At 42.5% G+C, this 19,856-nt stretch overlaps 1 protein-coding gene across 2 annotated transcripts in view; it reads right to left on the reverse strand.

The window, feature by feature from the left end:
* Positions 1 to 15,147, reverse strand: part of dedd (death effector domain containing) — a 28,637-nt gene extending 13,490 nt beyond the window's left edge. The window contains exons 1-2 of one of the 2 annotated variants that reach the window (XM_046398216.1): positions 14,804 to 15,147; positions 12,936 to 13,539 (exon numbers count right to left, since the gene is read on the reverse strand). In XM_046398216.1, the coding sequence (XP_046254172.1) occupies positions 12,936 to 13,479 (544 nt within the window). In that variant the 5' untranslated portion in view covers positions 13,480 to 13,539; positions 14,804 to 15,147. The remainder of the gene's footprint in view (positions 1 to 12,935; positions 13,540 to 14,803) is intronic. The other variant, XM_046398214.1, reaches the window with a different exon arrangement.
* Positions 15,148 to 19,856: the final 4,709 nt, after the last annotated feature.

A 19,856-nucleotide genomic window follows, 5' to 3' on the forward strand; every position in this document is an offset into this window, starting at 1 on the left:
GTGTTGCCCAGTGCAGACACCCTAAGGGATAGTTGCCAAAGAATTAATCTTAAGATAAAGATTAGGAATGTATATATATTTTTATAAATATTTGGTGGCGCCACCTGACATTTTTTTGTCATGAAGTTCAAAATACTGCTAAAAAATGAATTAAAACAGTTAGAATATTTATTCAGTAAATGAGACTTCAAACACATTGTTCTGGACTCAAAAATATGCATTACATCTCTATTGAAAATACTTTTTAAAAATACCTTTTTTTAAGCTTTATATGTCATTGACCCATCTACAGTGTCAAAAGCAGCACTGAGATCCAGCAGAACGTGTATGGAGACAAGCCTGCGGTCTGATGCCATGGTCATTTGTAACTTTAACCAGTGCTGTTTCTGTGCTGTGTTGGGCTCTGAAACCAGACTGAAACACTTCAAACAGACTGTTCCTGTGTAGGCGATCAGTTAACTGATTTGCAACCACTCTTTCAAGTATTTTAGACAAAAATGGGAGGTTGGATATCAGCCTATAATTTGCTAAGATGTCTGGGTCAAGTGAAGGTTTTTTAAGCACAGGCCTGATAACAGCAGTCTTAAACGCCTGTGGTACATAACCTGTTGTTAAAGACAAGTTGATCTGATCTAAGATGACACCAATCAAGGGAAAGACGTCCTTGAGGAGCTTAGTTGGGATGGGGTCTAAGAGACATGTAGTTGGGTTAGATTTATTAATGCTGGAGGTCAGCTCAGGAAGCTGTCCAGAGATGGATTAGGACTAAAAGAGGTTTCTAAAGATGGCAGTATACTGGCTATTCAGGGAAGATCTTGATTGATTTTTTCTCTAATGTTATTGATTTTATTGGTGAAGAAACTCATGAAGTCTTCACTACTAAGAGCTGCAGGAATACAAGGCTCAACAGAGCTGTGACTCTTTGTCAACCTGGCTACAGTGTTAAAGAGAAAACGTGGGATGTTCTTGTTTTGCTCTATTCCTGATGAATAATAAGCTGTTCTGGCTTTACGAAGGGCCTTTTTATACGTCAATAGACTATCCCTTCAGACCCTCTGGGATTCAATTGATTTGGAGGAGTACCACTTCCTCTCCATTCGTCTTGATGTTTGCTTCAGTGTTCGTATATTGAATTATACCAAGGAGCTAGCCTCCTATGATTTTTAACCTTCTTTCTCAGTGGGGCAAGCATATCTAAAACTGTGTGTAACACGGCCGCAGTGTTGTTGACAAGGCAATCAATTTCTGCAAGAGCAATATTAAAATCAGTACACTCTGTTGTACTGTTATATGGTGCTGAAGGGAGCTGTGATGGGATTGTATCCCTAAATCTGTCTACAGTATTCTCAGAGAGACATCTGGTATAGTAGACCTCTGTGTTATGTGCTGTAAAGTCTGTTAGAGTTAGCTCAAAAGTTGAAAGTGAATGGTCTGAAAGGAGAGGGTTTTGAGGGACAACTAACAGGTTCTTTATTTCTAGGCCGTAGGTGAGAACCAGATCGATTCAGATTTACTGTCTGAAGGAAACCTATTGAATCTAAGAGTGAGTTAAAGACTGACTTAAGACTGTCAGAGTCAACATCCAAATGAATGTTAAAGTCGCCCACTATAATGACTTTATCTGTACTGAGCACTAAACTAGATAAGAAGTCTGAAAACTCAGAGAGGAACTCTGAGTAAGCAGCAGCAGGTGGGCAATACACAACAACTAATAAAACTGGCTTTTCTGACTTCCAGTTTTGGTGAGACAGGCTGAGAGTGAGACTCTCAAATGAGCTATAGATAGATTTAGGTTTGGGGTTAATCTGAAGACTGGAGTGATAGATTGCTGACACTCCTCCTCGGCCTGTGCCTCGAGGAGCATGATAGGTATAACCAGGCGGAGTTGATTGTTTAAACTAACATACTCTTCATCCCGTAACCAAGTCTCAGTGAGACAGAATATATCAGACTGATGATCAATAATTAGATCACTGACCAGGAGGGATTTACGACTGCTCTGCTATCCACCCCACAAACATGGTCGTTAAGTTTGTGGACGACACCACTGTGGTGGGTCTCATATCTAACAAAGACCCACTACAGAGATGAGGTCCAGAACTTGACACAGTGGTGTTCCAGGAACAACCTCATCCTGAACATCAGCAAGACCAAGGAGGTCATAGTGGACTACAGGAGGTCCAGGAAGACCGATCACGCTCCCGTCTGTATACTTGGGGAGGCGGTTGAGCGGGTGGACAGCATTAAGTTCCTGGGCTTCCACATTTCCTCTGACCTCTCCTGGTCAGTGAACACCTCACACTTGGTGAAAAAGGCCCAACAGTAGCTCTTCTTTCTCAGGAAGTTGAAACGGACTGGACTGTCTACTAAGCTGCTTGTGAACTTTTACAGAGCCACAATTGAAAGCATCCTGTGTCTCAGTGTGACTGTGTGGTATGGCAGTTGCACAGCACAGGACCGGAAGGACTTAGCCTGGGTGGTGAGGACAGCACAGGGGATTGTGGGCTGCAGTCTACCAGATCTTGACTCAGTTTACACTGCCCGAGTCCAGAAGAAGGCAAGACGCATTGCCACAGACCCCACCCACCCGGGCAACGAACTGTTTGTACCGCTCCCATCAATAACCCCCCTACAGTGTAACACTCACATCCCACCCCCTTACAGGACTTCACACATACACCCTCCCCCGTCTAGCTGCATACACACAAACAGCATACCACAGACTGACACTAAGTGCACTTTATCTACCTCATTTTGTATTTTATATTTTTATATATATATATATATATATTTTTTAAGTGTGCAATTTTAATTTTCTGCTGCTATTTATAGGTGTGCTTTTAAGCCGAGAATCTGCACAAAATTTCGTTACACTTGCATAATGACAATAAAGACTCTTGAATTTAGAGTGGAGGGGTCGTACATTTAATAATCCACATCTGATTGTCCTATTTTTTGGCTCTAAATAATTGCTAGTTTGTATTTTTATGAGGTTATTTTGATTAACACTTCTTAAATTTTGTGCTAGTTGGACTATGGGAGGACGAGGCACTGACACTATTTCTATGTGATTGTCAAACTTAGTATTACTGTGTGCATTTATATTTATATAACTTTTAACGGAGGGCGGCAGTCCTACAGAAGCAGCACAGAAGTGTGTAAGACAGCAACTCTGCTTCCTGGTCTTGACCCTGGGTTGTCAGGGGGTTGGTAGTCTAATAAACTTGGCTATATCGGTAGAAATAAGAGCCGCACCACCCCAGGTGGGGTGAATGTCGCCTCTGCTACTAAGGCCAGGTTTTCCCCAAAAACTCTCCCAGTTATATATAAAGGCCACATTGTTTTCTGGACACCACCATGACAGTCAGCGACGGAGCGATGACATGCGGCTAAACATGTCATCACTGGTCAGATTCGGAAGGGGACCAGAGAACGCTACAGAGTCCGACATAGTTTTTGACAAATTACACACCGACTCCATGTTAACTTTGGTGATCATTAGCGCCGACGTGAATTATAATCTTACTATATTTACTCTTCTCCCTCGCCAGCAGCTTTAAATTGCCCTCTATGTCGCCCACTCTGGCCCCCGGGACACATTTGACTATGGTCGCTGGTGTCGGCTTCATGTATCGCAAAACAAAATCGCCAATAACCAGGGTCGGTTTCTCAGCGGGTGTGTTACTAAGTGGGGAAATGCGGTTACACACATGAAGCGGTTGGTGGCGAACCACAGGTCTTTGTTTTGGGCTACGCTCCTTTCAAACCGCTACCCAACCTCCCTGACTTCCCGGCTGCTCGGGGGCTGACTGACATCAGCTAAGGCCGGCCAGTCCGCACAGGCTAACTACTGCTGGCTAGCTGTCGGGGCTACTGGACTATGATCTACAGTACGGAGCCGGGCCTCTAACTCACTTAGCCTCGCCTCCAAAGCTATGAATAAGCTACACTTCGTACACATCTCACTCTCGCTAAAGAAGGCAGAGGAATAGCTAAACATTTCACACACCTTGCAGAAGACGGGAGAGGGAGAGACAGAGGGAGAGGAAGTGGAAGAAGCCATGCTAGCACTAAGCTAAGTTGAGCTGAGCAACAGAGATAGAACGGGGATCGGGGAAGGAAAGAATCCAGGGGATCGTGCAGTTAATAAACTTATCCTAAAGTGCTTGTGTACTTATTTGTCAAAACCAACCACAGTGAAAGCTAACATAAAGTATGTCGATTGAAGTAAATCTACAAAACCAAGCACCAAACGCAGGCAAATGTATGAGTAGTACAGAGCAGAGCAGAAACAGGAAGTGACGCAATACGTTACCCAACTGTAGACTCTGGCTACCTCTAGCTGCCTCTTTTGTAAGGGACCAAGGGTCATTGGACAATTGACTCAAAAGTGATTTCATGCGCTGCATGGGCTATTCTCTTGTTAACCAATCTCCAACTAAGCAGGTGAAAGGTAAAAGGCATTTGGAAGCTGTTGCTGTGAACCTATGTACTCAAAGAGCTCTCAATGGAAGTGTTAATGATACATTGTCCACACTCACAAAAGTTAGTCACGGAGTTCCACAAGGTTCTGTCCTTGGGCCAATATTATTCACCCTTTATATGCTCCCCATCTGCGATATTATTGGGAAACACTCCATACGTTTTCATTGTTATGCAGATGACACACAATTGCACTTGTCAATGAAACCAGATGAAACAAATCAGTTAGTCAAACTTCAGGCATGTCTTAAAGACACAAAAACCTAGATGATTTGCAGTTTGCTACTTCTAAATTCAGACAAAACTGAAGTTATTGTTCTGGGCCCTGAACACCTTAGAAACAAATTATCCAGTGATATAGTAATGCTAGATGGCTTAGCCGTGGCCTCAAGCTCCACTGTAAGGAATATAGGAGTTATCTTTGACCAGGACATGTCTTTTAACGAATACATATCGAATATTTCAAACACCGCATTCTTTCACCTCCACAACATTGCAAAAATTAGGCACATTCTGAGTCAGAAAGATGCAGAAATATTAGTCCATGCATTTATTACCTCCAGGCTGGATTATTGTAATTCCCTTCTATCAGGCTGCCCGAATAAATCTATAAAGACTCTCCAGCTAATCCAGAACGCTGCAGCAAGATTACTCACAACAACCAGCATGAGAGATGACATTTCTCCTGTTCTGGCTCCTCTACATTGCTACCTGTAAAATTCAGGATAGATTTTAAAATTCTCCTCCTCACATATAAAGCCCTGAATAGTCAGGCACCATCCTATCTTAAAGAGTTGATAGCTCTCTATTATCCTACCAGAGCTTTGCGTTCCCAAAATGCAGGACTACTTGTGGTTTCTAGAGTCTTCAAAAGCAGATTGGGAACCAGAGCCTTTAGTTATCAAGCTCCTCTACTATGGAACCATCTTCCAGTTTTGGTCCGGGAGGCGGACACCCTCTCTACATTTAAGAGCAGACTAAAACCCTTCCTGTTTGATAAAGCTTATAGTTAGGTCATGCTGGCCTAGGCCGGCCCCTAGTTAAGCTGCTATAGACTTAGACTGCCGGGGGTCCTCCCATGACGCACTGAGCTCTTTCTTCCTCTCCCTCTGCACACATTTATGTCTTATTAATGCATACTACTAAGCCAACTTGAATGGAGTCCTTGTGCTTTCTCGTCTCGCAGGTTACCATGGATCGTGGTTGGACCTCCTGCTGCGGTCCTGCTCGAAACTCACTGCGATTACTACTGTTGTCATAATCTATTTTAATTTTGTTACTACTCTGTACAGCTACTACCATCATAATCACCGTAGTGCCTCCTATATGCTTCATTATCATTATCTACAGTTCGAGTATTTCTATTATTATTACTGCAGCTATGAGCTCTTGAGCCAGGGTCTGCTCCGAGGTTTCTGCCTTCTGAAAGGCAGTTTTTCCACTGTTGCCAAGTTTGCTCAAGGAGGAATGTTGGGCTCTCTGTACTACAATCTAATTAAAGAGTTTGGTCTAGACCTGCTTTAATTGGAAAGTGTCATGAGATTACTTTTGTTGTGAATTGGCGCTATATAAATAAACAGAATTGAACTGAAACAGACCATCCTTGGGCAGGGCTGGGTACCGAACTTCGGTTCTTTTATGGTACTGACCGAAATGCTCCGGTAGTACCGAGGATCGAAATATGCCTCGACTTTTGGTGCCAAGTTTCGGTACCCAGAGGTTAATCACGTGATCAAGACCTGATCATGCTGCCAATTGGCTGTAATGTTACATGTGATTGCGGCATGCAGACGGGGTTCACATGCATCTGTGTTGGAAACTGTTTGTGTGTGTATTGTCGAACCGGTTAATTAAAATGCCACTGAGGTCAAGTGTGGCTCCATTTTAGCAAGATTGATGCCACTGATGCAAAAGGAAAATGCTGATGCAAATACAGAAACGCGCTATGTGTACTATGTATTCTTTTTTCTTTTTATCTGATGTTGATACGTCTGTTGTCTGTCTCTAGGGAAGCTCAGCACTGCCCCTAGAGGCCTGGAGCACTTTCGTTTTATGACTGGATATGCAGCGTTTTACTTTTGCATCCGTTTTCTTATAGTGCGTTTCTGTGTTTGCAACACCTGCCTATGCAGCGCGTTTGTACTTGTCACCGTACCAAGTGGCCTGATTCAAAATCTCCACCTTTGGAAATGCACTGGAAATTATTCGTGGTTTATTTTTTCTGTACGAAAACTGCTTGGAGTGGGAAAAATACCAAGGCTGAAAAATAAAACTCAAGATTTGTACTGTAATGTGTAATGTAATTTTCTTTTTGTTACTGTTACAACTGATATTACAAAATTGGTAAGTATCGTTCAGGAACCGGTATCGAAGTAAAGGTATCAGTATTGGTACCGGTATCGATTATTTTTGATTGATACCCAGCCCTATCCTTGGGCAAAAAAACAAAAAAAACAAAAAAGAAGAAATCCATCAGAGAGACAGAGGAAATGTCAGGAGTGGCCAAATCAACAGTTTGGTACATTCTGAGCAAAACAAGAGCGCACTGGTGAGCTCGGGAACTCAAAAAGGCCTGGACATCCACGGAAGACAACAGTGATGGATTATTGCAGGATCCTTTCCATGGTGAAGAAAAACCTCTTGATCACATCCATCCAAGTGAGCAACACTCTCAAGGAAGTAGGTGTTTCAGTATCTAAATCTACCATAATGAGAAAACTTCACAAGAGCACATACAGAGGGTTCACCACAAGATGCAAACCATTATCCTCCACAGAGGATGCCATCTCCTCCACAGTCCATCGGAGCCTGGAGCATCTGGAAGGGGAAAACACACATGTGCGGATGCTGTTTCTGGATTTCAGCTCCGCATTCAATACCATCATTCCACAACACCTGATAAATAAACTGGCCCCCCTTGGATATAACACCCACCTCTGCAACTGGCTGCTTGATTTCCTCACCAACAGACCTCAGCGTGTGCGGGTGGGAAACAACGTCTCCAGTGTCATCTCTCTGAGCACCGGCTCCCCTCAGGGCTGTGTCCTGAGTCCGCTGCTGTTCACACTTATGACACACGACTGCTACGCCAGGTCCACTACCAACCACATTGTGAAGTTCGCAGACGACACAACAGTAGTGGGCCTCATCACGAACAACGATGAGCAGGCCTACAGAGAGGAGGTGAAACACCTGGCAGTCTGGTGTGACACCAACAACCTGATCCTGAATGTCTCTAAAACAAAAGAGATCATTGTGGACTTCAGGAGGAACCGGCCCAGCCACACCCCTCTCACCATCAACAATGTAGCAGTGGAGATTGTCAGCAGCACCAGGTTCCTGGGGGTGCAGATAACTGACTCTTTAACCTGGTCCAATCAAACTGGCACGCTGGTAAAGAGGGCCCAGCAGCGCATGCACTTCCTTCGCCGGATGAGGAGAGTACAACTACCCGCTCCCATCCTCACCACCTTCTACAGAGGAACTATAGAGAGCATCCTGACCAGCTGCATCTCAGTCTGGTCAGCGGCCTGTAGTGCCTCTGACTGGAAATCACTACAGAGGGTGGTGAGGACAGCGGAGAAAATCATTGGGACTCCACTCCCTCCTCTCCAGGACATTGCAAGGAAACGCTGCCTGACCAGGGCCCACAACATCACCAGTGACCCCTCCCACCCTCACCACGGTCTGTTCTCACTGCTGAAGTCTGGCAGAAGATTCCGCAGCATGCGGTGCAGAACAACCAGACTCGCAAACAGCTTCTTTCCATATGCCATAAGACTACTTAACTCTACATGATCACTTCCCCTCCTCAACCACACAAACACCACTCAGGACTACAGCCCATTTATTTACTGTGCAATATATTTATATTCTGTACATCCACAAAAGTACTATTTATTACAAATACTCACTGTGCAATAATAATCACATATGTATATATGCTGACTGACTTTTTATACAAACTACCTCACTTTCAAGTACTTTTTACTGCATATTTATTTGTGTATATATTATATTTTTACTTTTTCTTTTATAAAGAATATGTCGGTAATTCCTGCTATGCTTGAGCCACTGTACCGAAATTTCGTTTGTGATGAAAATCCAAATGACAAATAAAGAAAGTCTAAGTCTAAGTCTAAGTCTAAGTCTTAATCAGCCTCAAAAATAGAAAGGCCTGATTAGACTTCAAAAGATCAAACATCAAAAGAAGTCAGCCCAGTTCTGGAACAACATTCTATGGCCAGATGACACTAAGATCTTCTGTAAAACATGGTGGAGGCAGTGAGATGGGGCATAGGCATGCATGGCTTCCAGTGGCACTGGGTCACTAGTGTTTATTGATGATGTGTCAGAAGACAGAAGCAGCCGGATGAATATGAATGTGCAACCAAAATTTTCTGGAGTACGACTAATATTTTTTCTAGGTCGCACAGGTGCATCTGACACTGCTCAGGTGAAAATATTAATTTATTTCACAAGTGCAACATCTCTCTGTGTGCTCCTGTGAGCGAACCACACTCATGGTAGGATCGTATCGTGGTCTAAACCAATAAGAGGCAGAGCTCGGACGGGTCTTTGCCTTTGATTGGCTGTGGTCATGTTCACTGCTTGTGTGTGTTTTAATATTTAGTTAGCGAGTTGCCTAACTGAAACGAAAAAAAAAATTAATGCAACCAAATGAGGAAAAATGAAGAGACGTCGATACATTGAAAGTTAGAGAGCTAAGCCTTCAACCAGCCCTGCTATTGTCATTCAATCCATCCAAGACACGGAGCTGTCGGTCCCAGCTAATATGCTAAGTTCCGCTCCTTCAGCTATAGCATCATACTCAGAACCAGAGGAGACAACCAAGTCTGAGATAGAGCCTTACCCGAGACTCAAATTAAGAAGATAACAATTTATTCTTTCAGACAGGACTGACTAAAACAATTTCCCTGGCTGAGGTACGACAAAGGACGCAATGCACTACGTTTACTGTCAGGAGTGCGCTCAGAATATGGCCGGTAATAGTGCATTTGTATCGAAACTTTAAAAAAAACACAACATGTCTAAAAAACACACTATATGCTGTGACAAGTGTGTAGAGAAAGTGGCCCCTCTCCCAGCTGCATTTCAGCATTTCATGACTATTTACATTGCAGATTCTCACTGAAGGCATCAAAGCTATGAATGAACACATGGAATTATGTAGTAAACAAAAAAGTGTGAAAGTACTCAAAACATGTTTTAGATTCTTTAAAATAGCCATCCTTTGCTTTGATTACTGCTTTGCACATTCTTGGCATTTTCACGATGAGCTTCATGAGGTAGTCACCTGAAATCGTTTTCCAACAGTCCTGAAGGAGTTCCCAGAGATGCTGAGCACTTGTTGGCCCTTTTGCCTTCACTCTTCTGTCCACCTCATCCCAAACCATCTCAACTGGGTTTAGGTCAGGTGACTGTGGAGGCCAGGTCATCTGGCGCAGCACTCCATCACTCTCCTTCCTGGTCAAATAGCCCTTACACAGCCTGGAGGTGTGTTTGGGGTGACTGTCCTGTTGAAAAATAAATGATGGTCCAACTAAACGCAAACTGGACTGGATAGCTGTGGTAGCCATGCTGGTTCAGTGTACCTTTAGTTTTGAGAAATCCCCAATAGTGTCACCAGCAAAGCACCGCCAGACCATCACGCCTCCTCTTCCATGCTTCACAGAGGGAACCATACATGTTGAGAGCATTCGTTCACCTTTTCTGCATTGCACAAAGACACGGCGGGTGGAACCAAAGATCTCAAATTTGGACTAATCAGACCAAAGCACAGATTTCCACTAGTCTAATGTCCATTCCTTGTGCTTCTTGGCCCAAACAAATCTCTTCTGCTTGTTGCATTTCCTTAGCAGTGGTTTCTTAGCAGCTATTTGAGCAAAAAGGCCTGATTCACGCAGTCTCCTTTGACCAGCTGATGCAGAGATGTGTCTTCTACTAGAACTCTCTGTGGCATTTATCTGGGCTCTAATCTGAGGTGCTGTTAACTTGCAATATCTGAATATCTGTTAGTGACTCGGATGAACTTCCACAGCTGCTGAGGTGGTCCTCATGTGAGCCAGTTTCGTCCTAGTGCTTGATGGTTTTTACAACTGCACTTGGGGTTTTTGCAATTTTGCGGACTGACCGGTATTCAGTTCCTAAAATAATGATGGACTGTCGTTTCTCTTTACTTAGCTGATTGGTTCTTGCCATAATATGAATTCTAACAGTTGTCAAATAGAGCTGTCATCTGTGTACCAACCTGATTTCTGCATAACACAACTGATAGTCCCAACCCCATTAAGAAGGCAAGATATTCCACAAATTAACCCTGACAAGGCACACCTGTGAAGTGAAAACCATTTCAGGTGACTACATCATGAAGCTCATTAGGAGAAGGCCAAGCATTTGCACCACTGTCAACAAAGCAAATGGTGGCTACTTTGAGTAATCTAAAATATAAAACATATTTAGAGTTATTTAACATTTTTTTCTTTGCTACATAATTCAATATATCCTGCTTCATATATTTAATGTCTTCAGTATGTATCTACAATGTAGAAAGTAGTAAAAATAAAGAAAAAAGACTGAATGAGAAAGTGTGTCCAAACTTTTGACTGGTAGTGTATAGCATATAACATATTATATAGCATTATATGAAAGTTATAGTGAAAAAAGGTGACCTTAAAGGCGACACAATGAAAAATTTTGGTTGCACCTAAATTTTGTGTTGGTGCACCTTAAAAAAAGCTGGGCACACCAATGCAAAAAGTTAGTCTGGAGCCCTGGGATATACTTTCTGCTCAGAATCAGCCAAATGCAGCAAAGTTGATTGGACGGCATTTCACAGTACAAATGGACAATGACCCAGAACATACCGCAAAAGCAACCCAGGAGTTTTTTAAGGCAAAGGAGCGGAACATTCTGCAATGGCCAAGTCAATTACAAGACCTCAACCTGATTGAGCATGCACTTCAATTGCTTAAGACAAAACTTAAGGCAGAAAGACCCACAAACAAGCAACAACTGAAGAAAGCTTCAGTAAAGGCCCAGAAAAGCATCACAAAGGAGGAAACGTCTGGTGATGTCCATAGGTTCCAGACTTCAGGCAGTCATTGCCTGCAAAAGACTCTCAACAAAGTATTAAAAATGAACATTTTACTTATGGTAATCTTAATTTTTCTATTTACTTTTGTGCCCCTGAAATAAGAAGACAGATAAAAATGGCTGCAATTCCTAAACATTTCATAGGATATTTTTGTTCAACCCCTTGGATTAAACCTGCAACACAAATGTTCCTACTAAACCCTACATGTAAAGGGTACTGCTTCACAGCAGTATGAACTTTATACTATTCATGTTTTGCGATTAATATTTGGCAGTACATTATAACTTTTCTCCCGTTTTCTGGGGGATGCACGTAATGCATGGACAATTGTGTAGTCATTTAGTCTCAGCAAATTTTTAAGGCATCTCTAAAAATATGGCACTGTCAAAAGCAGCAGGCAGGAGGTCAACAGACTGCAATGCGGAAATGACATTAGAATCAACTTTTGAAGTCATAAAGAATATTCACGATAATAGGAAGCTTATTACATCAAAGATTTTCCAAATTAGTACAAATGACCACAACAATGGGTGCACGAAACCAAAAACTATTTAGTTGCAGTGCTTTTCCGGATGAGCATTACCTTGACCTCCACTGTAAGAAATGTGGGACTTATCTTCACAGAAAAAAGGAACGGAGAACAGTGGAATGCATCTCCCAGTCAGTGGTGATGAAGCGACAGGTACTTGTGATGTAGCTTTTGTTTGTGGACTGTCCAGCAGTCAGTGGTCAAAGCCAGCTTGTCTGCCCTGGCTAGCCAAACTTTCAAGCTGATCTTTCTCCTCAAAGTGCTTCTCATTGTGTTCAGTCACAGTAGCTCTCAATGACATAACGTTATTGGACTCAAGTTAGTATGCTAGTTCTTTTAATCCCCCGTCCTCTACCACACCGCTCAGCAGCATACAGCCTACACACTTCATTTTCTACCCCTGGCCAAAGGCAAAATGACTTTAAGCTGCAAGTCATCCACGGACATTGCAGCCAGGTGCTTGTTCTTCATGTGGTACAGCAACTAATCTGAAAAGCAGCACTACACCATTTACATTTACAATTACATTTGTCAATTTTCTGAAGAAAATGATCCAAGACTGTGACTCATTTAGAGCATTTCTTTTTTTTTTTTAACCTCAGAGTGCTCTAGCAAGGTTTGTGTGTGTGTTTGTACATATGCAAATGAATCTACAGACTGAAATGCATACTGAAATTCTCAGACGTTAACCAATTAACGTCTGAGAATGACCACATTCATAACTGATCCATAACTGAAACCACCATGTTAATTATTATATGCATTTAAGGCCTGGTGTGAACATAGTGATGATGTCGCTATACTCACCAGCCTGCCGTTTCCTGAGTGTGACGTAAGGCAGCAGGTCATGGCGGGTGATAATTCTTAGAAGCTGAAGAATGTGTCGGAAGTTGGTCTCATCACAGCGACCCTGGCGCTCTAGGGCTAGCAGAAAATCCCTTCCACTCCTGATGCCACCACGCTCATACTCATCTATCACATCAACAAACAGGAACGAGAGTACCCTGACATCCCGATGTGTTAACTGGGCTCCAACTATATCAAACATGCGGTGAAGGGAGTACAGTCCATGAGAGTTGTTCACTGTTTCCTCAGGCCATGGCTCAAAGCCCCCATCTCTTCTTGACAAGCTGGACTTCCTGTTGGCCACCTCCCCGCTGGTTGCTGCCACACTGGTGCAGCCTGGCCTGCCTGTCAGAGCTCTGTGGTCCAGAGGTCGAGCAGTTGCACTGCTATGACTCAAGTCCAGCTGATTAATCTGAATGTGGGGATGGGCCTGCTGTGCAGAGGAGTTTTGGGCAAGGTGGGGATGAATAACAGCATCTGGGAGCTGTTGCTGCTGTGATGTCATCTCAGGGCCCCTTGGTGATCCCTGTAACTTCTGCCGCCCTTGTCTGCTTCCACTGATGAGCTGTGTAAGGAAAATGAGGGGGGAACACATATAATGGTTCAGTGATTCTAGAAAACTCAGTGGCCATCAGAAGCCTTCATCATTTACCAAAAACCAACTATATAGACATTTAGGATTTTGCATGGCTAATTACTGTGAAGGCAAGCCCCTTCTCCTCAGGGCAGAATCCATAATTAACCTTTCATGAAATATGAAAAAGGACACCTATTTAATGAAGGAGGCATTTGTTTCAAATAGGATTAGGTGACATTACAATATGTATGGTGATTTAGCATATGGTTTGGCACTATATGAATAAACTGAAATGAACTGAACTGAATGTGCCATCACAGGTGCCACGTTCTTTTTTTTTTTTTTAAACAACTTTAACTTACTACTATCTTTCAATTTGAAATTCTGATAATAGTAAACATTTTAATGCCAGAGCTGATAATAATGAAATTAATGACAACTCATTTCCATTTAGTTGTTTTAGTTTTATGCTTCTAGTATTGGGAATGCTGGCTCACCGTCACAATGTTGTGGCTTACAGAAACAGTTAAACTGAAGGGAGTCCCCATCAACATCCTTTTTCATAAGTCCACATGTCTAGCTATAAAATCATTCTTAATTTCTATTTGACTGAGGAACTGTATAATAATTGAACAATCATTCACTTACCAACACAATAAGTTTAATTGGGGACATAAATGTTACAGAGGAGCAAAAAAACAATAAAAAGGAACGACAGGAAAAAGAATTAGTGACGCAGAAATTCAGTCTAGTTTTGACATGAAGAGCAACGCTATTTTTGTCTACATAAATACCACAACTGTGTTCTTATAAACACAGGGAATCACAATTATAAATAACCATACTCATAACAAAGCCGTTTAGAATAATAATAAAATAACAGATAATAACAGAAACCTTACCGCTAGCAAAGGCTAATTTAGCTAACGAAAGCGGAGGGTATCTAAACACAAGAATCGAATCTTGTCATGGTAGACTGCAGAGCAAACAAACTATACAACAAAATGGGGAACTGGTGTGTGATTCGCGCTACAATATTCGCGACTAAATTGCTACGAATTTACACCAGTACCGTAAATCTGCTAATAATGACATTCCTCTCTACTCGAGCCTTGGTTTGCTGAGTGTTTATCGCTAGCCTTAGTCCACGTTTGCCATAAGTGATAACGCATCCAAACTAAGTGACAAAAAACAAAATTAAGCAGACAATCAAAACAAGTAATATCATGATTTAACAATAACTTTACATTACCTCCTGTATTTTGGGGTGTTCTTGACGAGTCCGATACTATCACAGTTCGACAAGTAAACGCTAACGCTAAGTTAGCTTCCCTGTGCCCAATGAAAAAGTCGAGCTTCTTTCCGAACAGAAAAGGTTCTGTTTAACTAACTGTTTTGGTCGAGGACTAATGTTAAACAGATAACGTTATGTCCCCAATGTCTCGGTGTGCGGCACGGCTTATTTCGTCCAGAATGCTTTTGGTCCTCAAACAAACATCAGGACAAAAATATGCATACAATTTTCGTTCTCCAGCTAAAATGAGAGAACTTCCAGGTCACCACACAGTTCAGTTCAGTTCCGGTGTTATGCTGAGTGGACAAAGCTGCAGTTTCGCAGATTAGATAAACACACCCACTTCATTACACGTCACACCCCCTTGAGATTATGGATTCAAGGAACTTTATCGTCATTTCACACATGTAGAAACGTGGAACGAAATTAGTTTCCCCGGTCCCGGTATTAGCCCAAAAACCTAACAAAATACCTAATGCTATAAATATAAAACAACACAATATAAATATAAAAAACAATCAGAATTAAAAAAATTATGTTCATCTTCCAGAGAATTTCTAACAGAAGAAATTGTAAAGAAGAAACCGCAAAGTTCATTTCCTGTTAATGCCACTGTGGCCAAAGAAACTATAATATAGAAAGAACTTTCACTCCTGAAAACTTCCGTTTTTTGGGAGGCTGCTTGCAAGTGAATGGGGGGCTTATGGAGCTGTAGCCCCAAAATGTAACTTTTATGGTGCAAAAAAAAAAAAAAAAAAAAAAAAAAAATCTGCTAATTTTCTTTGTGTTTTCGGTGTGAGCGATAGAGACAATAGATACAGTTCTATTAGATTAAAATTTCATGGCATTTTTCTGATGAAATACCTTTTTGTGTTATTATTTATGTATCTGCGGCATATGCACCAGTTTACGGTAGTCGCAATATTGGTTTCACGCATCAATCAATTACAAGTTTGTGTTTTGTTTTAACCAGGCTTCTACGTCCGCTGTTGCTTTCGTTAGGAAAATGTATAATGACAATAATAAACAAAACCAAAACTGTATTATTGTGGTTATGTTCACGTAATGATAACTGAAGTTAGCCTACCGTAACGTAACACTGCTAGTCGTAAATCTTTAACCGACCAATCAGCATACACTAGCAGAATGCTAAAACCTTGTGCCCTGTGGGGTTTAATAGGGAGTGGACAGGCTGTCCTAAGAAGGGCTGTGATTGTGCCACTGTACCGAAAAGTGGCTGCAATTCACCTAGGGGGCACTCGCAAGTAGTCCTCAATGAATGGGAGTGAATGGAGCTAAGCGGCTAAATTAATTATTTACACCTATCTGTGATACAGTGGCATGTTTTAAAAACATAATGTTTTAAGAACATAATGAACCCAGAAGGAATCAATGACTACAGTGTACCCCCTTGGAGTAAAAGGCAGACCATATTTGGTGAGAAATTCTGTGTTATCCACCAGAAATCCATAATCGTTAAATAACTGTGTAACCAATGTAGTGTTATTTGTGAACCATTTCTCATAAAATAAAGATTTATTCTCATACAATATATTTCTGTTATTCTACATAAAATATTTGTGAGGTGCATGTAATTTGCTAGCTGTTGCATGTGTGTTCATTGCACTTTCCAGTTGGAACAGGTCTAGACCAAACTCTTTAGTGTAGTTTTTATATAGAAAGAACCAACATTCTCCCATGAGCAAGCACTTGGCGACTAGGGTGAGGGTGAAAGGACTTCAGTTCTTGGTGGGCAGCCATCTGCCTTGACCAGTTGGGTTGTAAGGTTATTATGATAACAATAATAATTGTAAGAGTGGTAGTAGTAATAATTATATTAATAATAAATTTGACTAACTGGCAATAATAGCAGTCAATGCCAAGCAGGACCACATCAGGAGAAAAGATAGCACAAAGACTCAGGGGACAAGGGAAGTAGCCAAGCTAGTGACATGCATTAATGGGACATGAATATGTACAGAAAGACAGTTAGAGGAGGAAAGTAGCTCACTGCATCATGGGAGGTCCCTTATAACCCAAGCCAGAATTTTATAGGCAGCTAGATCCACAGAGGATGCCATATCTTCTGTGGTCCACACAGCTCTCACCCACCTAGAGAATAAAGACTCCTATGTCCGTCTGCTCTTCGTGGACTTTACATCAGCTTTCATCATCATCATTCCACAGACACTGATCCACAAACTCCACTCTCTGCAATTGGGTCCTGGAATTCTAGTCTGTAAAGATCAACGACATCTCCTCCTACGTCACCCTCAGCACTGGCTCCCCCCAGGGCTGTGTGCTGAGCTGTGTGACCCATGATTCAAAATCATGGGTCACAGTCTTCAACTCGCAGGCCGAGAAACAGACTGCTGTGTTTTTCTGTAGCTTTCTCCTTTTTTTTTCTTCCAACGTGGATCGCCGCAATCAGCTGATCGCACGTTAACGAGGACTGTGCGCCGACTTTGTTAAGGATGAAACAAAGTTCGTTTTTTCTTCACCAGTGATTTTCCCCACTGCCACCATGGGACACATTGTGCTGTAAGTGCTGTATTGGTTTAATTTTGTTACTGATCACCCAAGCTCATCAATTTCGTGAGCTCACGCATCACCAGTTAAAGGACCAATATCTGATCAGATAAACTTCAATTTACTGACTCCACTATTGTCTGGTGATAGTGTGGGACTCAAAAGAACTGAAGTAGTAATTTTTACTGGGCTTTTTATTTCTTCCGTGTCCTCCTATTCCTATCTCTCTTTCTCACACTTTTTCCCCAGGCAGCTGAGGTCAGGGCCCGAACACACGATCACGAACCTCCTTAAGGAGTACATGACGTTTGAGGGTCCTTGTCCCTTTGTCCTCCTTTGTTGTCATGTAAGCCATACTAAGTGGGCAATCGCCATCTTGGCTCTGAGCAGCACGCCTTGTGTGCCACTCTGCTGCCTTCCTGGTTCTTGCTGACTCATCACTCACGTGGTCACCCGCCATCTTTTCTTGCTGATTCACCACTTACATGGTCATCCGCCATCTTGTTTCCTGTTGACTCCCCACTCACGTGATCATCCGCCATCTTCCCTCTCTCCTCACACACACACACACACACACACACACACCCTCTCTCTCTCTCTCTCTGACCGGCATCTCACATATATATTGATACACACACTTATTTACCTACATTTATAAATATATCCTTGCTGCAGTGCCTTTGTTATTCCTAGTTAGTCGTTTATGTGTGTAGATAAACTTGATTATAATAGTGTTTATTGTAAGTGATAATTATCTCTGGATGGTTGTTGCTGGTTAATAAATCCTGTGATAATTTAACTTGTCGTTGTGTGTGGTTGTTGTTAATGTACTTGTAATAACAGCTGGATTCATGACAGTCAGTGCTTGGATTTACCCTTCCTATTTTTAAGAGACTGTTAATTCCCACTTATTAATTTGGCTATTGGTCCCTGGTGACAGGGTGGTGCCCCGACTTTACGTGTATAAAGCATACACTGATTTTGCTTTAATGATTATTCTCCATAATCATTGACTCTTTTTGCCAATAACCAAATTGCCCCTACTGGTGCACAACACCTGCACATTGGAGGGACAGCGGTGGAAGTGGTCCCCAGCTTCAGGTACCTGGGTGTCCACATAACGGACGACTTCACCTGGAGCAACAACACTTACTGCATCATCAAGAAGGCACACCAGCGCCTCTACTTCCTCAGGAGGCTGAGGCGTGCCGGACTGGGGAGCTCAGTCCTGAAATCTTTTTACAGATGTGTGGTGGGAAGCGTCCTGTGCTCCTGCATCACTGTGTGGCATGGCAGCTACTTTGCAGAGACAACAGAGAAGAAGGCTCTTCAGAGGTGGTGAAAAGCTGCACAGAAGACTGTGGGACGCAGCCTATCCACAACCAAGGACATTTACACCTCCAAATGCAGGAAAAGAAGAAGAAGAAGAAGAATCAGCTTTATTGGCAGTATATATATTTTTACATACACACACTGAATTCGTCTTCTGCATTTGACCCATCCTTAGTTGAACACACACATGCAACACCCGGCAAATTACATGCAGTGACACGCACACTCTGGGCAGCATCAAGCGCCCGGGGAGCATATTGGGGGGTTAAGTGCCTTTCTCAAGGGCACATCAGTCGGCTAATGGAGGGGTGGGGACCTTTTTTTCGCATTTATCACTCCACCACACTCAAATTTTTCCTGCCTGTCCGGTGGGGGAATCGAACCGGTGACCCTCCGATCACAAGCCGCTTCTCCAACCTCTAGGCCACGGCTGCCCCCAAAAAGGGCCTCCTGCATCATGAAGGACCCCACCCACCCCTCACACAAACTGTTTGCCCCTCTCCCCTCAGGCAGGAGGCTGTGGACAACCACCTACGGAACATTGCAATCTTCTTGCAGCCATCTTGCACAGAACTTTACACTGCTCTTTCATTTGCACTACTCTGTCATTTGCACAATACCGCTGTAAATATTGTTGTCATCCCTAACACTGTTTATATTTTTTTATTCTGGTTGCTTTTACATTTATATGGTGTTGTTTTACATTTATAGCAGCTACGTATTTTGTAGGTTATTGGGCTTATACCGGGACCAGGGAAACTAATTTCGTTCCACCTCATGTTCCTATTAAATGTTCAATTAGGTGGTGATGATTTATGTCCCTCATGGGAAATTTTGACAGCAAACTGATGTAATATTACCTTGAGCACATCACTTGTGACAGCTGGACTGAAATGCACTAAAAATAGGAAAGAACGATTTGAGTTTGCCAGAAGGCATGTGGGGAGCTCCCCAAATGTGCGGAGGAAGGTGCTCTGGTCAGATGAGACTAAAATTAAAGTTTTCGCCACCAAGAAAAACACTATGTCTGGTGCAAACCCAACACATTTCATCACGCAAAAAACACCATCCTCACAGTGAAACAAGGCGGTGGCAGCACCATACTGTGGAGATGTTTTTCAGCAGCACGGACTGGGAAACATGGGAAAGA

Source organism: Scatophagus argus, chromosome 8, assembly GCF_020382885.2.
Source record: "Scatophagus argus isolate fScaArg1 chromosome 8, fScaArg1.pri, whole genome shotgun sequence".
In the NCBI taxonomy this organism is placed as follows: Eukaryota; Metazoa; Chordata; class Actinopteri; family Scatophagidae; genus Scatophagus; species Scatophagus argus.